Source organism: Nansenia antarctica (assembly GCF_963989245.1).
Source record: "Nansenia antarctica genome assembly, chromosome: 1".
Classification (NCBI taxonomy): Eukaryota; Metazoa; Chordata; class Actinopteri; order Argentiniformes; family Microstomatidae; genus Nansenia; species Nansenia antarctica.
The window spans coordinates 21,073,529-21,092,104 of record NC_137674.1 but is presented as its reverse complement, the minus strand read 5'-3'; the positions used below and the strand labels follow the sequence as shown (position 1 = coordinate 21,092,104).

General features: G+C 44.5%; 1 protein-coding gene across 2 annotated transcripts in view; it reads left to right on the top strand.

The window, feature by feature from the left end:
* The window catches only part of ide (insulin-degrading enzyme), a 56,220-nt gene that overhangs the window by 20,381 nt on the left and 17,263 nt on the right, over window positions 1-18,576 (top strand). For both annotated transcript variants that reach the window (XM_080534250.1, XM_080534249.1), the window contains exons 11-15: window positions 1,147-1,250; window positions 9,339-9,441; window positions 10,902-11,024; window positions 13,487-13,569; window positions 14,146-14,290. In XM_080534250.1, the coding sequence (XP_080390376.1) occupies window positions 1,147-1,250; window positions 9,339-9,441; window positions 10,902-11,024; window positions 13,487-13,569; window positions 14,146-14,290 (558 nt within the window). The remainder of the gene's footprint in view (window positions 1-1,146; window positions 1,251-9,338; window positions 9,442-10,901; window positions 11,025-13,486; window positions 13,570-14,145; window positions 14,291-18,576) is intronic.

The following is an 18,576-nucleotide window of genomic DNA, read 5'->3' as shown; positions in this document are numbered from 1 at the left end:
AGAAAGACAAGACAAACTTTTAATTAATGTATTTTAATGGAACTATGTTTTATTGTAAGTGTATTCATCCGCTGAACAGTTGTTTATTGGTTGCTAAGCAACGGTAATAATGTAACTTCGATAAAGGTAATATATACAAACGCGGAGTACGGTAATATGAAAAGATGTGTCAACATTCCATTTAGCCATGCGTATATTATGGATATCAGCACGGCTGGAACGCAAACTGACCAATAGATGGACCGGATCTATCCGCGTTTTTAACACGTTTCATTTTATGTTATTTTGATGTGAGTTGCATGTCATTTCTTTGTTGTAAAGCACTCTGACGACATGTTCATCCTCGCAGCGGTTAAAGGGTGATTGATTCTGAGATTATATTATTAAGTATTTCTATCTCTGGCTGTCACCCTCTTCTCTATCATCATTCGGTCGGAACCTGAAATGTTGCCAAATTGCAGCAGTTGCTATTTATTTTTGCTAATTTTCCATTCTAAGGAGAAGCTGTCATGTGACACGCGATTACGGTCACTTCTAAATAGTCTTTTCTGACGGGTTATTTATTTGACAAATATTGTAAACATTGTTTAGAAAAAAAAAAAATCGGTCATCACTTTCATAGCATCTTCAACCACACACCGTGGTGCTGGACCAACACTCTTAACACTTAATCAGCCATGGGTGGGGTCCCCCATGAGTAAAAAAAAAAAAAAAAGAGTAATATCTTTGCACTCGATCACATTTCAGGACCCTCCTTTCATGACTTTTCCTAGATATGTGCGTTCTACCACCCAGTATCCTTACATTTTCAAAATCGCGTCAGGATAAGTTAGTATAAAGCTATTTTGCAGTTTTTCAGTGTAGGAAGCAGGCTAATTTACAAGCGGCCGACTAGTGGTCGTTGTGTGTAAATAGCAGCTTCGCATTGTAAAAAAGAAAAAAAGCAGAGGCGGCTCTTTTAGTAGGTAAAAAAAGTACCGGCTGTTCTAGTGTTAATGTGTTTATTATAAATCTATAACTTTTTATGACTATTGAAACGGACACCGTTGCTATAATAAAAAAATTAAAAAAACACGGTATACTATACGGCATTACCGTCCAACCCTAGTGTGTGGAGCTAAAAGCTGATGTGCTCTTGTTTTGCAGTACTACCCTCTGGAGGAGATCCTGGCAGCAGAGTACTTGCTGGAGGATTGGAGGCCAGACCTGATAGAGATGGTGCTGGACAAACTGAGGCCCGAGCACGTCAGGTCAGTCACAACACTAGACCCTGCCCGTAACCCTTACCCTTAAAGGGATGCTTCCTACTATAATTTGACCGTTGACCTATGACAGTATGACATTTCAAACATACTAATTTAGGGTCCATTGATCGGCATTGGGTTTTGTTTAAAAGAAAAATGTGCTGTTAGTTGATGTGCCCAGATAAACACAAGTGCTGAAGTTAGTTTCTTGTCCATAGTGTTTCGGTGAACCACAGGATTCAAAATGACATTGTTGAGCTGCCAATTTCAAATAATGGAGCCCTATACTATTACAATACATTCATGTCGAGAACCGTTAAAACACCAGAAGCACAGTCGCAACACAATTAGGCTACTTCATAGTTAGTGTGCTTGCAGGATGCAAGCATGTTATTGATATATGAGTGGTGTCAAAACGTGCGGCTCATTCTAACTCGCGTTGCTATTGTTCAACTGAAGGTTACGGCATACGGTTTTCCCAAAATCTGACATTTTGTGTACAAAATTTCCCATAGGTGGATGGTGGATGAATGGTCAAACTGTCAGAGTGTAGAACATCGTTTGTTTCAGCCCCCGTAACACAAAAACCAGCTCAGAGTAGGCTGCCTACAGACAAACGGTTCCAATAGAAATACGCACGCACACACACACACACAATAACTCTAATGTTTGAATAGGCTCATTTAACTTCAGAAGCACAGTAGCTCATCTGCCTAAAACGCCTGTTATAAGACAAAATCTTCCAAACATGTATTTTTAAATGGTGATTAAGTAGCGCAACCCTGGCAAAACCCCGGTTTCACACGTTCTATTACCAGTGGGTCGATAATGCTGTATGCCCATTTGTATCACAATATTTCTTCAGAGGAAAAGAAAATGTGATTTTTATAATAGATTCTATTGTCCCCTATTTCCTGGGGCTCAATTTTCAGTCCAGCGACTGATATGAAGGGTGAAATTTAGGGGAGGATGACATATTGAAAGACAACATTTATGGCCCATTAGCATATGAACATAAAAAAATAACTGACTGTGACCTAACCTTTAGGGCCTTATCAGTTGGGTTTTAATATTTTTTAATGTCCAGTTGTATGAAATGAACAATAAAGAATATGTGATTGTAGCGACTAGATAGAGTCGAATAGTAAAAAGTCGCTGAGAGACGCGAGCAGGGTCTGGGCTGGTAATTGTATGACGTGCCAAAACAATTTGCTGAGATGAAAGGTACGTTTAGAACATTTATTCAATTGAACAATCAAACTGGGTAACGTACAAAAAAAATCCATCAGCGTTCAAAATAAGAAAATAACAAAGCGTAAAGAATATGCCATCAACAAACATACAGCGACCCATCTCTCCCCTCTCGCTCCACTACCGCCATGCAAGGTGCTACTCTCTCTCTCCACTACCGCCATGCAAGGTGCTACTCTCTCCCTCCACTACCGCCATGCAAGGTGCGTAGGTGCTTAAATTACCTTACCATATCACCACCCATAACCATGTGACTTCTCAATACGGTGATCAAGGCAATAAACAAACAATCAAAATAAACTCACAATAAACCCATTAGCCTTGTATACTAAATACCAGAGGTGGGAGTAAGTCATACATGTGCAGGTCACAAGCAAGTCTCAAGTTTTAACCTTCAAGTCCCAAGTTACTGTGGTGAGAATCAAGCAAGTCAAGTGGAGTCCCTGCTATAAGTCAAGCAAGTCAAGTCATTGCTCAGGTCAAGCAAGTCACAAGTCAATTCATATGAATGTTTGATATGATTCTGATGATCTACCCCAGTTTCTACATTTAAATCAGTTAGCCTAATAGACAGCGGTCATGAAAAGTTTAGTTTTATTTTAAACATTAACAAAACATTTTGACATTTTGGGGCAATCAATAACACGCCTCCTAAATGAACAACAAGAATAGTGTATAAACTAAAAACAAGTACAACTATACATATTGCCTAAAATGTACACCTTACTGACATTACTAAAGATTACATGAAACTATTCTAGTATAATGGTTTTAGAAACGTAAGGTGAATAGCCACTTACAATGCTCTGAAGTTGCAAAAACATTTATTTGATAGTACTTTGTCACTCAATTGTGAGCGAGAGGGTCGCATTATCACCACGTTCTTGATGCAGGTACTGCTATAACTATGGCCACCTTGAACACAGACAACAGCTTAAACGTAACCAGACAATAAGTTAGCTAAAAAGACACCTTCACTTAGGTGAAGTTGGATGTTGTGGTGGTGGTCGTGTCACCGATTTCTGAGCTGTGGACTGTGAACGCTGCTCACTTGTTATTACCGTTGTTGACAAAATAATCACTGTCCCGCTGCCATGACAGCTGTCCATTGGGTTGCCAGGTAACAGGTTACGCTCATTGCGCTAGAAGTCACTCAATCGCGTTTCAAAACAAAACATTCTAACTTCTCAATATCTAGAATTGCTAAATATAATTGCTCAAATTAATTTTCGAGTCCTTTCGAGTCATGTGTCTTAAGTCAAGTCTTAAGTCATGAATACCAAGTCAAAGTCAAGTCGAGTCTTTTATGAATGGGTCATTGGGTGTTACTGAGATATAAAGCTGGGTGTCGTCGGCACAGTTATGGTAGTTAATGCTGTGCCTCCTAATGAGAGCTGAGGGGTAGCATGTTTAGGCTGAAAAGCAACTAGCTAGAGGAGCCAGATGACTTGGTGACTGCCCTTCTTCAATTCTACACAGAGGGACGCATTCATGCAGCCCTCCAAGTATAGCATGGCAATGTTCATCATTTAAATGACTACTGATGGACTGAGGCAGTAAGCTTGGTGAATTGAGAAAGAAGTTAAAGTTAAAAAGTTAACAAGACTTAACTTTCAAATCATAATAATATTTATCTGCACAATATTTATAATGTTCACACACTCTACAATGGAAGCAGTCAGGTCATTACAGTGCTTATTTCAAGCAACTGATACATTTAGATTTATGTCTCTTCTTTTACTTCGGGTTAGGGTTAGAGAGGGTTAGAGAGACATTTACAGATTTAGAGAAGGCCTCAGCATCGTGTGAGGAAAAAGAAAATGCATACAAAATAAAGGAATGTCAGACACCTGAGAACACCACCCACACGACCACGGTGTACGAAAAAGATACATCACTTTATTGGTTACAATAAATACCATTTCATAAGCCACTGCACAGGTTATTAGTGGGCCGCTAGGAGACCGGACCTGCCACAACCTACCCCCCTTCAAGCAGTCTGTCTGTCTGTCTGCCCCCCCCCAGGTTGCTCGGCGGGGCATAAGCCCTGTATCGTCCACCCAGCTCCACTCCCCAGACACAAACTGCCTTCGCTCGCCTCTCCATAGCATACCCAGCAATCAAAGTCAGCTGGGCATGATCAGTTCGGAGAGTCGTCAGCGGAGGCAGTTCCACTGAGGTGAACCCCATAATCCTTAATTAATTGACCCGCTCCCATGGGAACCAAAGTTCGCTACACTATTTGTAGCACAAGTCTTGCGCTGAATGATTGGGTCATCTGCTTTCATTCATTGGTCAGTAATGGAAACTCCCGCAGTCCCGATCAATCTCCTCTCCGCTTACGTCTTCATCCAAGATATGGCATGCATACGATATTAATCTGTGTCATTTAACGATTGCTATTCTGTTGTTCAAAGAATAACACTGGAAACATGTATCGTGTTACGTGCTTAATGCCTAGACGCACACTTGTTAGTGCCTCTTGCTAAGATGTTTCTAAGACGCTAAATAATATCACAGCACTGGTTTATCAAGTGTATTTATAGCACAAGACTTGCAAATGGTTGGGTCACACGCAATGCGCACATACATACATAAATCAATCACTTTATTTAAACAGCATATGGATGTTACTGCCTAATGCCTAGACCTTTGATGCGCACACTTGTCACTTGCTTTCATAATTGTATTTATCCTATATAGCACAAGTCATGCAATTCGGCGGAGTCCTGTAGCTGTGAGGTGCAAACTGTCAGATCCTCGCCGTTTCAGCAAAATCCGGCGCCGTGTCGCCTAGGCATGAAACTAAACTCCCCCACTGAAAGTTTAAATTGGATGGTTCTTAACCACACCTCTTGGCTTACGTTTATACTGACGTAGGTGCCTGCAGGGCGTGGCCTTCCATACGTAGCGACTGCGTAGGGTGACCGTAGACTCCCACGTCAGTAATTTATGCACAACGTCAGTAATTTTATGCACAACGTACTCGCTGCGTCGTTGTCGACATCAATGACGTGACCCTCCTCATTAATATGTATGACTTCCTTGACTCAAGGTCCCTCATTGGCCACAACGTACAAAATCTACGTCTGGACACGTAAAAAATCTACGCCTGGACACGTCAAAAATCTACGTCTGGACACGTAAAAAATCTACGTGTGCACACGGCATTTCTAGTCGTTTATTGCATTGATGGCTTTCCATAAGAAGCTACCACGTGACACGTCTTTTTTAGACAGGTCATTTGTTTGACAAATGACATTGTTTACAAAAATCACTTTCATAGCATCTTCAACCACACACTCTTAACACTAGAACCGCCAGAGGGTGCCGTATACCTAAAACCGCCAACGGGTCAAATTGACGTCTGTGCCTGGCTACGGCATTTCTAGTATCCGAGCCTACAACAAAATGTACTCTGTCATTGTATTAAGGCATTGTGTTCACAAATGAATATTTCAAGTCATAAAATGGTGTTGGTCCTGGTCCTCTTGTTTGCTTTGCCTGTACATCAATGTAAATCAGTCAAAAATAACACTGGAAATGGGTAGGCTATTAGAAGAATATTTGGGTGGTGTGATAGGCGTAAAACGTCATTCACCACATAAAAATACTGGATTAACAAAGTACCTACCCCAAATGGACCATAATAACCACAGCATCGGCCTATGTTGCAACAGAATTTGACGAAAGAAAGCGCGCCTCCTGGGATGTCTCAGTCGCTGAGCTGAAGGCATTTATTGCTCTGCTATATGTGAGGGGTGCATACTGCCGGAAAAAACATTGAAATTGAAAGTTTCTGGTCGGAGAAATGGGGAAATGCCTTTTTCAACTCCACATTATCTCAGAACCGGTTTCGGGAGATCATGCGCTTTGACAGGAAGGAGACCCGACGCTCCCGGTTGACCACCGACAGGTTTGCGCTCATGGCTGAAGTGTGGGAGAGATTCAGGCAAAACTGCATCTCATGCTAGAAGCCAGGGCAGGACATCACCGTGGATGAACAGCTGTTCCCGACGAAAACAAGGTGCCGGTTCACGCAATATATGCCCAGCAAGCCAGATACATTTGGAATTAAGTTTTGGCTGGCAGCAGATGTTGAGAGCAAATACCTGCTGAATGGCTTCCCATACCTGGGTAAGGATACAAGCAGACCAACCACGCAGTCCCTCGGAGAGAATGAGTAGACTTTGAATCGTATCATTGTAATTGCTAGGCAACGACATAAACAATGCAATGCCGCGTAGAGGGACTATTGTTTGTGCTGTTGCATATAGCGGTTATTTTTATTTTTATTTTTATTTTAATTTATTTTTATTTTTTTTATTTTTTTTTTACCCAATTTGGTAGCCAATTTAACCCAACTTAGCATCCAATTATCCCCTGCCTATTGCGAAAGATCCGCCGCCCGACCCCGTGGCCGGCAGTCCCAGAGGAGGCCGCCAGGCAGACTAGGCTGACTGGCTCCTCGAGCCCAGTACCGTTACTCCAGCACCAGACGGGGGCGGTGTTGCGCGACGGATCCTAGTCCAGAAATACTCCTATACCTGCCCTCGGAAGCGGCCGGCCAATATGCCGCTTCCCGTGTGCCTCGGCCATATCTGGATCTGGCGAGCCGGGATACGAACCCCGGCCCCGGTGGGCAGCATGCACTAGCGGCCAGTGCTTAGACCGCTACACCACCGCGGGGCGCATATAGCGGTTATAATGCATTTTTATATGTGGGTCGATTTGACGCCGTGGCGGTTATAGGTATAAATGCCTGTATTTGTTATTTTGATGTATCTATACCATATTTAACGATAGGAAGTGCAACACAACACCATTTTAGGAAAAGTCAAAGACGGGGGGGACTTCAATATTTTATTAAAACATAGTTATGTACAATTGAAATACCCACTTGGGTCAAATTGACGTTATGGCGGTTCTAGTGTTAAGGCATTTATTATATAGGTCATTATTATAAAAGTAAAAAAACAAAAGAAACATGCTATTTTCAGAGACAGAGGTTTTCGGGTTAACCGTAAAACTGTCCAACTCTAGTAAAGTATGTGATTTTAGTATTTTGTGTTAACTATCCCTTAAGCCATTTTAAATCTCTGCTACAATCAACCATTTTAAATCTCATCTTTAGTGGGGTGATGTCAAGCGTCTTTTGATGTCAAAAAAATGTTACGCCAAGACAGGTTATTGACAGGTTATCATTCTCTTTTCCTACCATGTTTTTCCAGGTTCTCCTTTTGACATAAAGGATTTGTTGGAAGTTTCTCAAATATGACATCCTGCAGTGATATTCGAAATAAGCAGCTTTCTATTTTCCTGCCTTTTCTAGTGTGTGAGGCAACTTCCTCCTCAGCCTCAGGTGGCTGTTTGTTACAGTACAGACTGGTAATTCTTGCCTTGGGGCACCTTTATTGTGTTTAACTTGGTGAGTTGGAGGTAGGCCTGTAACAATTATGAAATAATCGTCTAATGGCGTTTATTTGACGTGATCGCCTTTTTTTCTCTTAACCGCAGTCAAAGCGTTTTTTATTTTTTATTTTTTTATGTTTCAGTTCATATTCATGGTCCTACTTTTGTTTGCATCCATCAAACACGTTTCCAATGTATGTATGCGCATGTAGCGAGATAGAACAGTAGCCGTCCTATCAGAGGACACCCCGCACGCATTGATTTACACTTGATCGAGTACAGTAGCCTCCATCAAGTCGGCTTTCGAGCGGTAAAAGACCACACCTGATTTGCCGAATTTGTAAAAAATAAAAATGAAAAAAACAGTCGCTGTAGAAAATGCAAACACAACTAATTTGAAACACCTAAAAAGTATTTGTATAGCACTTTTCCTGCAAACGTTGCAGCTCAAAGTGCTTAATAGATTATTATTGAATTATTTTTCAATACAGTGGAGAAGCCAACATTTAAAGACATGCTGTACTCTTTTGATGGCCAATACAAGTTGCCTAGTAAGACTTGCATCTTCAAAACTGCCATTCCAAATTTGTACGAGAAAGTGGGTGACAATATGTTTTATCATAATAAAGAGGCATGGTTTGCTTCATAGGTTGCTGTGTTATTACATTATCTGGGTCACATAACAGTGAAACGGTAAATGGATTACACTTATATTGAGCCTTATTCCAAAGAGCTTTACCCATTCACACACACATTTAGCCTCTCATTCACCCATTCTCACACACATTCACACACCAATGGTGGCAAGCTACCATGCAAGGCGCCGGCCCGCTCACTGGGAGCAATTTGGGGTTCAGTGTCTTGCCCAAGGACACTTCGACATGTGGCCAGCCGGGGCTCGAACGACCGATCTGCCAACCTTGCGATCATTAGACGGCGGCTCTACCTCCTGCGCCACTGCGCCACTCTGGAGTGAGACGTGGTTATCACTCTGGAGTGAGACGTGGTTATCACGTTGAATCGTTCTACGCACTATCGATCTGTGTTTGCATTGAGCCTAAAAAAACTGTCATTGACTGAGGCCTGCAGGTAGGTCTGCTGTGAATCCTCATTACTACTAAGTTATTGATGGAGGCAGTCTCGAGACATCGACCGGAGGACCGGCGTTGCCCAGGTGTAGGACTTCTAAGTAGAGCTCTTCGATCGGTGAACTGACGACGTGTTGATGAATCAATGTTGCCGTGGCTTCCTACAAATAGAACACTGACACAAAGGGGTCTGAAGGCACTCAGCCCCAAGTCATCAGGGGCTGACATGTGGCGCGGCGGCTCAGAGGAAAGTGGAGTGTGTTTAACCGGGCCTGACGGGGGGGGTTTGTCGATGACGGTAATGTGACCTGTCTCCGTCGGTCCTCTCTCTCTCTCCCTGCAGAGTTGCGGTGGTCTCAAAGTCGTTCGAAGGGCAGACGGACAAGACTGAAGAGTGGTACGGGACGCAGTACAAACAGGAGCCGCTCTCTGATGAGGTCATCAAGGTGAGTCGTCTGTTTGGACACCGCAGTGCGTCACAGCTCTCGTATTCATCACAGCGAGGCTGCTTTTAGTTAGACGACTGGTGACGCTTCCTGTTCATCCCCCTGGTGTAAATGTGTTCTCCTGTTCATCCCCCTGGTGTAAATGTGTTCTGACATGCCTGGACGTTTATGTGTCACACCCTCAGTAACGTTTATGTGTCGTTCCTCAGTAACGTTTATGTGTCACACCCTCAGTAACGTTTATGTGTCACACCCTCAGTAACATTTATGTGTCACACCCTCAGTAACGTTTATGTGTCACACCCTCAGTAACGTTTATGTGTCACACCCTCAGTAACGTTTATGTGTCGTTCCTCAGTAACGTTTATGTGTCACACCCTCAGTAACGTTTATGTGTCACACCCTCAGTAACATTTATGTGTCACACCCTCAGTAACGTTTATGTGTCACACCCTCAGTAACGTTTATGTGTCACACCCTCAGTAACGTTTATGTGTCACACCCTCAGTAACGTTTATGTGTCACACCCTCAGTAACATTTATGTGTCACACCCTCAGTAACGTTTATGTGTCACACCCTCAGTAACGTTTATGTGTCACACCCTCAGTAACGTTTATGTGTCACACCCTCAGTAACATTTATGTGTCACACCCTCAGTAACGTTTATGTGTCACACCCTCAGTAACATTTATGTGTCACACCCTCAGTAACATTTATGTGTCACACCCTCAGTAACGTTTATGTGTCACACCCTCAGTAACGTTTATGTGTCATACCCTCAGTAGCGGTTTGAGAATAAGGCCACGGAGTTCTGAGCTGAACGATGTGCTGCAATGTCGTCAGCAGGGCTTGGCAGTCAGTCTGAATGTGTTAGTACTGTCAAATATGCAGTCAGACAGACACGCGTAGCGTACAGTTCTCTGTTCAAGTTCCAGGGCCAGACTCCCCAGAATGTTGAGGATTTATCTGCCTAAAGCCTATTTTTGAAGGCTTTTAAAAGTTCACATTTCATGAGATTTGATGATGATGATTCTTCTTCTTCGGCGTATGGGTAGTTGTTTTCCTCTCCACTCCACCAGGCTCGGGGCCGAGGGGCTACCCTTTTACCACCCCGAGCCCTGGTCGAGGGGCTCACCCGGGCTATATTTCTGGACACGTCATCGTCTCGTCATCTAATACCGACAGACCATGCATCCCGTTGGGCGGGTGGTACACCGGGCAATCCAGGATAACATGGTCTGCGGTTTGGTCCTCTGCGCCACACTCGCACAACGCATTTGGGGCCAAGCCCCATCTGTGCATTGATGACCGACGCCGGTCCGGAGACGATTGAGCCTCACACACCCTGATGATGATGATTATGATGATGATGATGCCTGTGTTTGTGCCTGTGTGTGTGCCTGTGTGTGTGCTTGTGTGTGTGTGTGTGTGTGTGTGTGTGTGTGTGTGTGTGTTTTAGAAATGGGCAGATGCAGACGTCAACGGCAAGTTCAAACTGCCCATGAAGAACGAGTTCATCCCCACCAACTTTGAGATCTACCCCCTGGAGAAAGACTCCCCGTCCGCCCCCACCTTGATAAAGGTAAGCGTCTGCTGTGGCTCAGGAGGCAGTGCAGTGGCGAAGTGCTGTCCATTTACCATTTAACTGCTACGGACAGCACTGCAAGCATAACCGTGTTTCAACCGTCTATTCATATGCGTTAATATGGCAACGAGAGTTGCGGAGTGAGAATTTAGTGAGGAAAGTGTTTTGTGTTGCTATCTTGTGTTGTCTTCTGATCAAGAATCTTCAGCTGTAACAGTAGCTGACAGGTTAGAAGGTTTTGTGGAATGGCTCTTTGTAACAAAGCTATTGTATTGAACCGTTTGCCACTGTACACACACCCCTCTGAGTACACACACTGTACACACACACTTAGATCTGACTTTAATAAAGATAGACCCAGTCTTAGACTTAGATCTCACTTTAATAAAGATAGACCCAGTCTTAGACTTAGATCTCACTTTAATAAAGATAGACCCAGTCTTAGACTTAGATCTCACTTTAGGTCAGTCTTGCTATAGACTCTAAAATGTTCCTGTTGCATAAAGCTAGCCTATCAGTGACTTAAGTAAGACTGACTTAGATAGCCTGTCACACAATGCATTCTAGGTAAAATAAGACACTTGACAGAAAAAAAAAACATGGCGGGCAAAACAGCTACACCTAGCTACACCTAGCGGCAGAAGATATGAGAGATGAACTTAATCACTCAAACTCCATTTTCTTCTGCTGAAAACATATGTATATGTGTGGTGGCCTGGGAAAACCCTTCACATGGTGGCATTTTGACATTTTCATTTTTTTATATTTCCATAAATTAGAAGTTCTCAGCTATTCATAACTGGTTGAATGACTGAGATAGCCCTTTATTTTAAAAAGTTATGAGCATTTTAATGTAGCATGTCAAAAAAAGTGAAAGGGGAGAAATCCTCCCCTTTCTCCTCCGGGTCGGGGGAGGAGCCTATGCAGATCGGCCGGTCTCGTTTGTCTGCTTGTGATGCGGTGGTAGTCTGCTCGCCTCGTCGGTATGCGAGGGACAGATCCATTTGTGTGTTTTCTAGTTAAGATTTTATTACTTTATGCTTATTGTGAGCATCAGTAAACTGGCAATAACACAGGTGGAAGTATCGTATCTCCTTTCGCTCATGTGTGCGTGCGTTGCTTAACTGAGAATGAGACACGTTCAACGTGATGTTGTTTCGCTAGCAAACTACCCGCCACAAAAACATCAAAATAAGTACTTTCTCTTTTGTTTTCTTAAAATGTTTATTCACCATAATGTAGTATGGAGTTCAAAGTACTAGAATACCACATAATCAGGGGTGCACATAACTGGTGCGCCAGTGCGCATGCGTCGCCAAAATGCATGCTGCGCGGCAGATCAGCCGCATAAAGGCGCTCTTGCGCACCAACAGCTTTTTTTTTTTTTTTTTTTTCTTTCTTTCCTAGCACCAGGGGTGCTCCCCCCCACCCCTCCCAAATTTCGTTGTTTGGTATCTGTACTATAGCAATGACAATAAAGACCATTCATTCATTAATTTTTGTTGAAAAGTTGAGTGTTTACAGAACAGAGCAGTGCTTAAAGAGATGTCCGTTTATTTCAGTGTGTTTAAAGAACAGACATTCAGTTAGTGCTTAAAGAGATGTCAGTTGATTTCATTGTGTTTAAAGGAGTGACAGACTTTCATGCTTAAAGAGCTTGATTTTGCATTTCTTTCTTTTGTTTTGCACACAAGCATTTGTTCGTTCATCTTTATCGTTTTGCTAATATAAGTTATCCATGTATCCCTTTTTTATCCATCCTGTGGGACGGGTCGTGACTCGCGAGCTCGGGGAGCACCAAGCAGCATCCCTAGGTGCTCCTCTGAGCACTGGCCCCAAAAAGTTATGTGCACCCCTGCACATAATATCAAAATCGCCAAAATCGCGATTTCCATCTATATTTGCTCTTTGCCACGAACGAACGCCAGCGACAGCCGACGGGTTTTCCCAGGCCACCACACATATTGTAGGAATAAAATGTGGAGAAAAATATACTGCTTAGCAGTTTTAACCAGTGAAGTAGTTTAGCGCACTGGAGTTACAGTGTTAGCTAGCTACTAGCCCTGACTCGTTCCCATAGCAACACAGCTCTTATGTCAACCTTAGCCAGGGGGGAAGGCTAACTTTCTAACCTCAAAATAAGTCAGTCTTATTTTTTTATGCAACAGGCAGTCTTAATTAGACTGGTCTAACCTGACAATATAAGACTAGTCTAAGGCTTAGACCAGTCTTAATCTATGTTTATGAGAATATAAAACTAGTCTAAGGCTTAGACCAGTCTTAATCTATGTTTATGAGAATATAAGACTAGTCTATAAGGCTTAGACCAGTCTTAATCTAGGTTTATGAGAATATAAGACTAGTCTATAAGGCTTAGACCAGTCTTAATCTATCACTAGCATGCTCTGCCTCCTCAATGTACTCTGATGCTGCTAACAAACCTTCTTTTGTTCATTCAGGACACTGCTATGAGCAAGGTGTGGTTCAAGCAGGATGACAAGTTTTTCCTACCAAAGGCGTGCCTGAACTTTGAGTTCTTCAGGTTCGTAACCAAGTCCCACCACCCTTATGTGAACATTCCAAGTACACTGGTATGAGGTGATGTGTTGCCATAGAGACTGATTCTCCTACTTATCGTCATTGTGTTGGCCTTTCGGCCAACCGATAGAGCTAGGTCCATAATGATGCTGTTTTGATCATAAACTGGAGTCTTGGCAGTGACCCGTCAGTAAGAATGCTGGTCCTGCTAATTTGGCTCTTTCTAATGAATGTATTAGCTATGCTGCTACTGTTTTGATAATGAATGTATTAGCTATGCTGCTACTGTTTTGATAAGGAACGTATTAGCTATGCTGCTACTGTTTTGATAATGAACATATTAGCTATGCTGCTACTGTTTTGATAATGAAGCTGTTGGCTATGCTGCTACTGTTTTGATAATGAAGGTGTTGGCTATGCTGCTACTGTTTTGATAATGAAGGTGTTGGCTATGCTGCTACTGTTTTGATAATGAAGGTGTTTGCTATACTGCTACTGAGGTTTCAAGGAGACCTTGGAGGAGGGCAGCTTCTGCCTGTGGGGGTGTTTGTGTGATTCACCACTGCTGTTTTCTCTACAGCCCGTTTGCGTATGTGGACCCCTTGCATTGTAACATGGCATATTTGTACCTGGAGCTCCTCAAGGACTCCCTCAACGAGTATGCATATGCAGCCGAGCTAGCTGGCTTGAACTATGACCTCCAAAATACCATCTATGGGATGTATGTAAGTATCCTCATGTCCCATCCACCCCCAAAGCTCCCCTCTCCAGGCATGGAGCGTTCTCAACCTAGGCCTCCAACCACCTCATCCTTCTCATTCATCCTTCCTCTTTCCCTCACCCCCCCCCCCCCCAAAACCACCTGGTCACCCGCCCTAGTCTCCAGAGGTGTCTGTTTGGCTTTTCCAGTGGAGATGACAATTGGCAGCAGAGAACCTTTGTGGTCCACAGATGACATGTTGTTTTCTCAGAAAAGTAGATTTGGAGGAAGCGGACACCTCAGGAGCCGTCTCTATGGTAGACATAGCGGCCTTGGGATCAGCGGTGGTAGCAGTGTTCGCTTTAGCGGTACTCCGTCACTTTTAGACAGACAGAAAGCCGGTCACGAGGCTGCATATACATACTCTTTATCTGGCTTGTCCTTTTTCTTTTCTTTTTTTTACGATATCATTCCCCCCCCCCCATCCCAACAATGTCTTTTTTTCTTTTTCTTTTTCTTTTTTTCGTTAGTCGCTACCTATACTCAGACCCCCTGCACTGCAACCTGACCTACCTGTTTCTCAGGTTATTGAAGGACGATTTAAAAGAGTATTCATATGCAGCCCGCCTGGCTGGGCTGGTCTATGGCATAGCCTCAGGGAGGAATGCCATCCTTGTAAGTACAGCGTCCGTCCGCGTCCGTCCCCCCCCCCCCTCCAAACAGCCAGGGGTCTGAGGGGAGCAGGGCGGGCCTAGCTTGAGGCTTTGAGAGTGTGTGGTGACTGGCTTTTTTTCCCCCTTCTATGCTCTCTTTCTGCATGTGTGCGTCTGTCTATCTGAAGGTTTATGGGGCAAGTTGAGCTTCTATAACTAATATATAGCCAGATTGTAGAACAATACAAGTGTCTCCTTCACAAATCATAAGAAACCAAGCCAAAGCTTGTTATTGTTGGATTCTGCTGAGTCATCATTCCAATAGTCAGTTGTGACTGGAGCTGTGTCCTGAAGTCATAGGATATGACATACGAGTAGTAGATGACTGGAGCTGTGTCCTGAAGTCATAGGATATGAGTAGTAGACGAATGACTACTTCTCTGAAGCTCTCCCTTTTCTTCAGAACTTTGGTTTGTGGTGGTGGTGGTGCTGTGCTCCTCTCTCTCTCTAACCTTACTAACAGCTTTAACACCTCCTCCCCTGTGTTTACCACCTCCTCACCTGTGTTCAACACCTCCTCCCCTGTGTTTAACACCTCCTCCCCTGTGTTTAACACCTCCTCACCTGTGTTCAACACCTCCTCCTCCCCTGTGTTTAACACCTCCTCCCCTGTGTTTAACACCTCCTTCCCTGTGTTTACCACCTCCTCCTCCCCTGTGTTTAACACCTCCTCCTCCCCTGTGTTTAACACCTCCTCCCCTGTGTACAACACCTCCTCCCCTGTGTTTAACACCTCCTCCTCCCCTGTGTTTAACACCTCCTCCCCTGTGTACAACACCTCCTCCCCTGTGTACAACACCTCCTCCTCCCCTGTGTACAACACCTCCTCCCCTGTGTTTAACACCTCCTCCCCTGTGTTTAACACCTCCTCCTCCCCTGTGTTTAACACCTCCTCCTCCCCTGTGTTTAACACCTCCTCCTCCCCTGTGTTTAACACCTCCTCCCCTGTGTTTAACACCTCCTCCTCCCCTGTGTTTAACACCTCCTCCCCTGTGTTTAACACCTCCTCCTCCCCTGTGTTTAACACCTCCTCCTCCCCTGTGTTTAACACCTCCTCCTCCCCTGTGTTTAACACCTCCTCCTCCCCTGTGTTTAACACCTCCTCCCCTGTGTTCAACACCTCCTCCCCTGTGTTCAACACCTCCTCCTCACCTGTGTTCAACACCTCCTCCCCTGTGTTTAACACCTCCTCCTCACCTGTGTTCAACACCTCCTCCTCACCTGTGTTCAACACCTCCTCCTCACCTGTGTTCAACACCTCCTCCTCACCTGTGTTTAACACCTCCTCCTCCCCTGTGTTTAACACCTCCTCCTCCCCTGTGTTTAACACCTCCTCCTCCCCTGTGTTTAACACCTCCTCCTCCCCTGTGTTCAACACCTCCTCCTCACCTGTGTTCAACACCCCCTCACCTGTGTTTAACACCTCCTCCCCTGTGTTTAACACCTCCTCCCCTGTGTTTAACACCTCCTCCCCTGTGTTTAACACCTCCTCCCCTGTGTTTAACACCCCCTCACCTGTGTTCAACACCCCCTCACCTGTGTTTAACACCTCCTCCCCTGTGTTTAACACCTCCTCCCCTGTGTTTAACACCTCCTCCCCTGTGTTTAACACCTCCTCACCTGTGTTCAACACCTCCTCCCCTGTGTTTAACACATCCTCCCCTGTGTTTAACACCTCCTCCCCTGTGTTTAACACCTCCTCCTCCCCTGTGTTTAACATCCAAACTAGGCCTGTGTTTGTTTAGAATAATTTCAGATGTTGTGTGTGTGTATATTTGAATTGTAATCGTTTTTTTTCATAACACCCAAATACAGTTTACGTGCTAAAAACAAGAGGGGAATAAGACAGTCAAATCACAAGAAATGAGTTAAAGTATATATTGTTATGGGAGTAATTACCTGTGTGTTGATGCCATGTCGTTTTGCACTGATGCTCCTAGATCAGCACCATTAGGCTGGTCTAGGCTGAATGATTACGCTGAGGCAGCAGTGGTGTGGCTGGCTAGGGATCCTCCAGGCTAATGAGGTTGTTAGTGAGAGGGAGGAGGGGGGGGTGATAATGAGGTTGTTAGATGAGAGGGGAGGGGGGGAGGTGATAATGAGGTTGTTAGATGAGAGGGAGGGGGGAGGTGATAATGAGGTTGTTAGATGAGAGGGAGGGGGGAGGTGATAATGAGGTTGTTAGATGAGAGGGAGGGGGGGAGGTGATAATGAGGTTGTTAGATGAGAGGGAGGGGGGAGGTGATAATGAGGTTGTTAGATGAGAGGGAGGGGGGGAGGTGATAATGAGGTTGTTAGATGAGAGGGAGGGGGGGAGGTGATAATGAGGTTGTTAGATGAGAGGGAGGGGGGAGGTGATAATGAGGTTGTTAGATGAGAGGGGGGGGAGGGGGAGGTGATAATGAGGTTGTTAGATGAGAGGGAGGGGGGAGGTGATAATGAGGTTGTTAGATGAGAGGGAGGGGGGGAGGTGATAATGAGGTTGTTAGATGAGAGGGAGGGGGGGAGGTGATAATGAGGTTGTTAGATGAGGGGGGGGAGGTGATAATGAGGTTGTTAGATGAGAGGGAGGGGGGAGGTGATAATGAGGTTGTTAGATGAGAGGGAGGGGGGGAGGTGATAATGAGGTTGTTAGATGAGAGGGAGGGGGGGAGGTGATAATGAGGTTGTTAGATGAGGGGGGGGAGGTGATAATGAGGTTGTTAGATGAGAGGGAGGGGGGAGGTGATAATGAGGTTGTTAGATGAGAGGGAGGGGGGGAGGTGATAATGAGGTTGTTAGATGAGGGGGGGGAGGTGATAATGAGGTTGTTAGATGAGAGGGAGGGGGGGAGGTGATAATGAGGTTGTTAGATGAGAGGGAGGGGGGGAGGTGATAATGAGGTTGTTAGATGAGAGGGAGGGGGAGGTGATAATGAGGTTGTTAGATGAGAGGGAGGGGGGAGGTGATAATGAGGTTGTTAGATGAGAGGGAGGGGGGGAGGTGATAATGAGGTTGTTAGATGAGAGGGAGGGGGGAGGTGATAATGAGGTTGTTAGATGAGAGGGAGGGGGGAGGTGATAATGAGGTTGTTAGATGAGAGGGAGGGGGGAGGTGATAATGAGGTTGTTAGATGAGAGGGAGGGGGGGAGGTGATAATGAGGTTGTTAGATGAGAGGGAGGGGGGAGGTGATAATGAGGTTGTTAGATGAGAGGGAGGGGGGGGAGGTGATAATGAGGTTGTTAGATGAGAGGGAGGGGGGAGGTGATAATGAGGTTGTTAGATGAGAGGGGGGCGGGGGGGTGAGAGACAAGAGTTGCTGATTCATGAAAAGCCAAAGGTTTGGATGATGAGGCAAAGCAGATCAGAGAGATCACCTTGACTGTGCTCGTCTTTAACATGTTGCATTTTACTAGGATGAATGTTGAAATGTTTTCTGCAGATAGAACATTCTAATAGCAGTACTAACGAGAGACAGACAGAGAGAGACCAACACTATTGCATCAACAGTCAGTGCAGAGATTTCCACAGCCTGCCATCCTGCAGTTTCCCCGTAATGACACTTAACCCTCACCGACACAGAAATACTTTTTGATGTCCCACAGAAGCACAGCAACA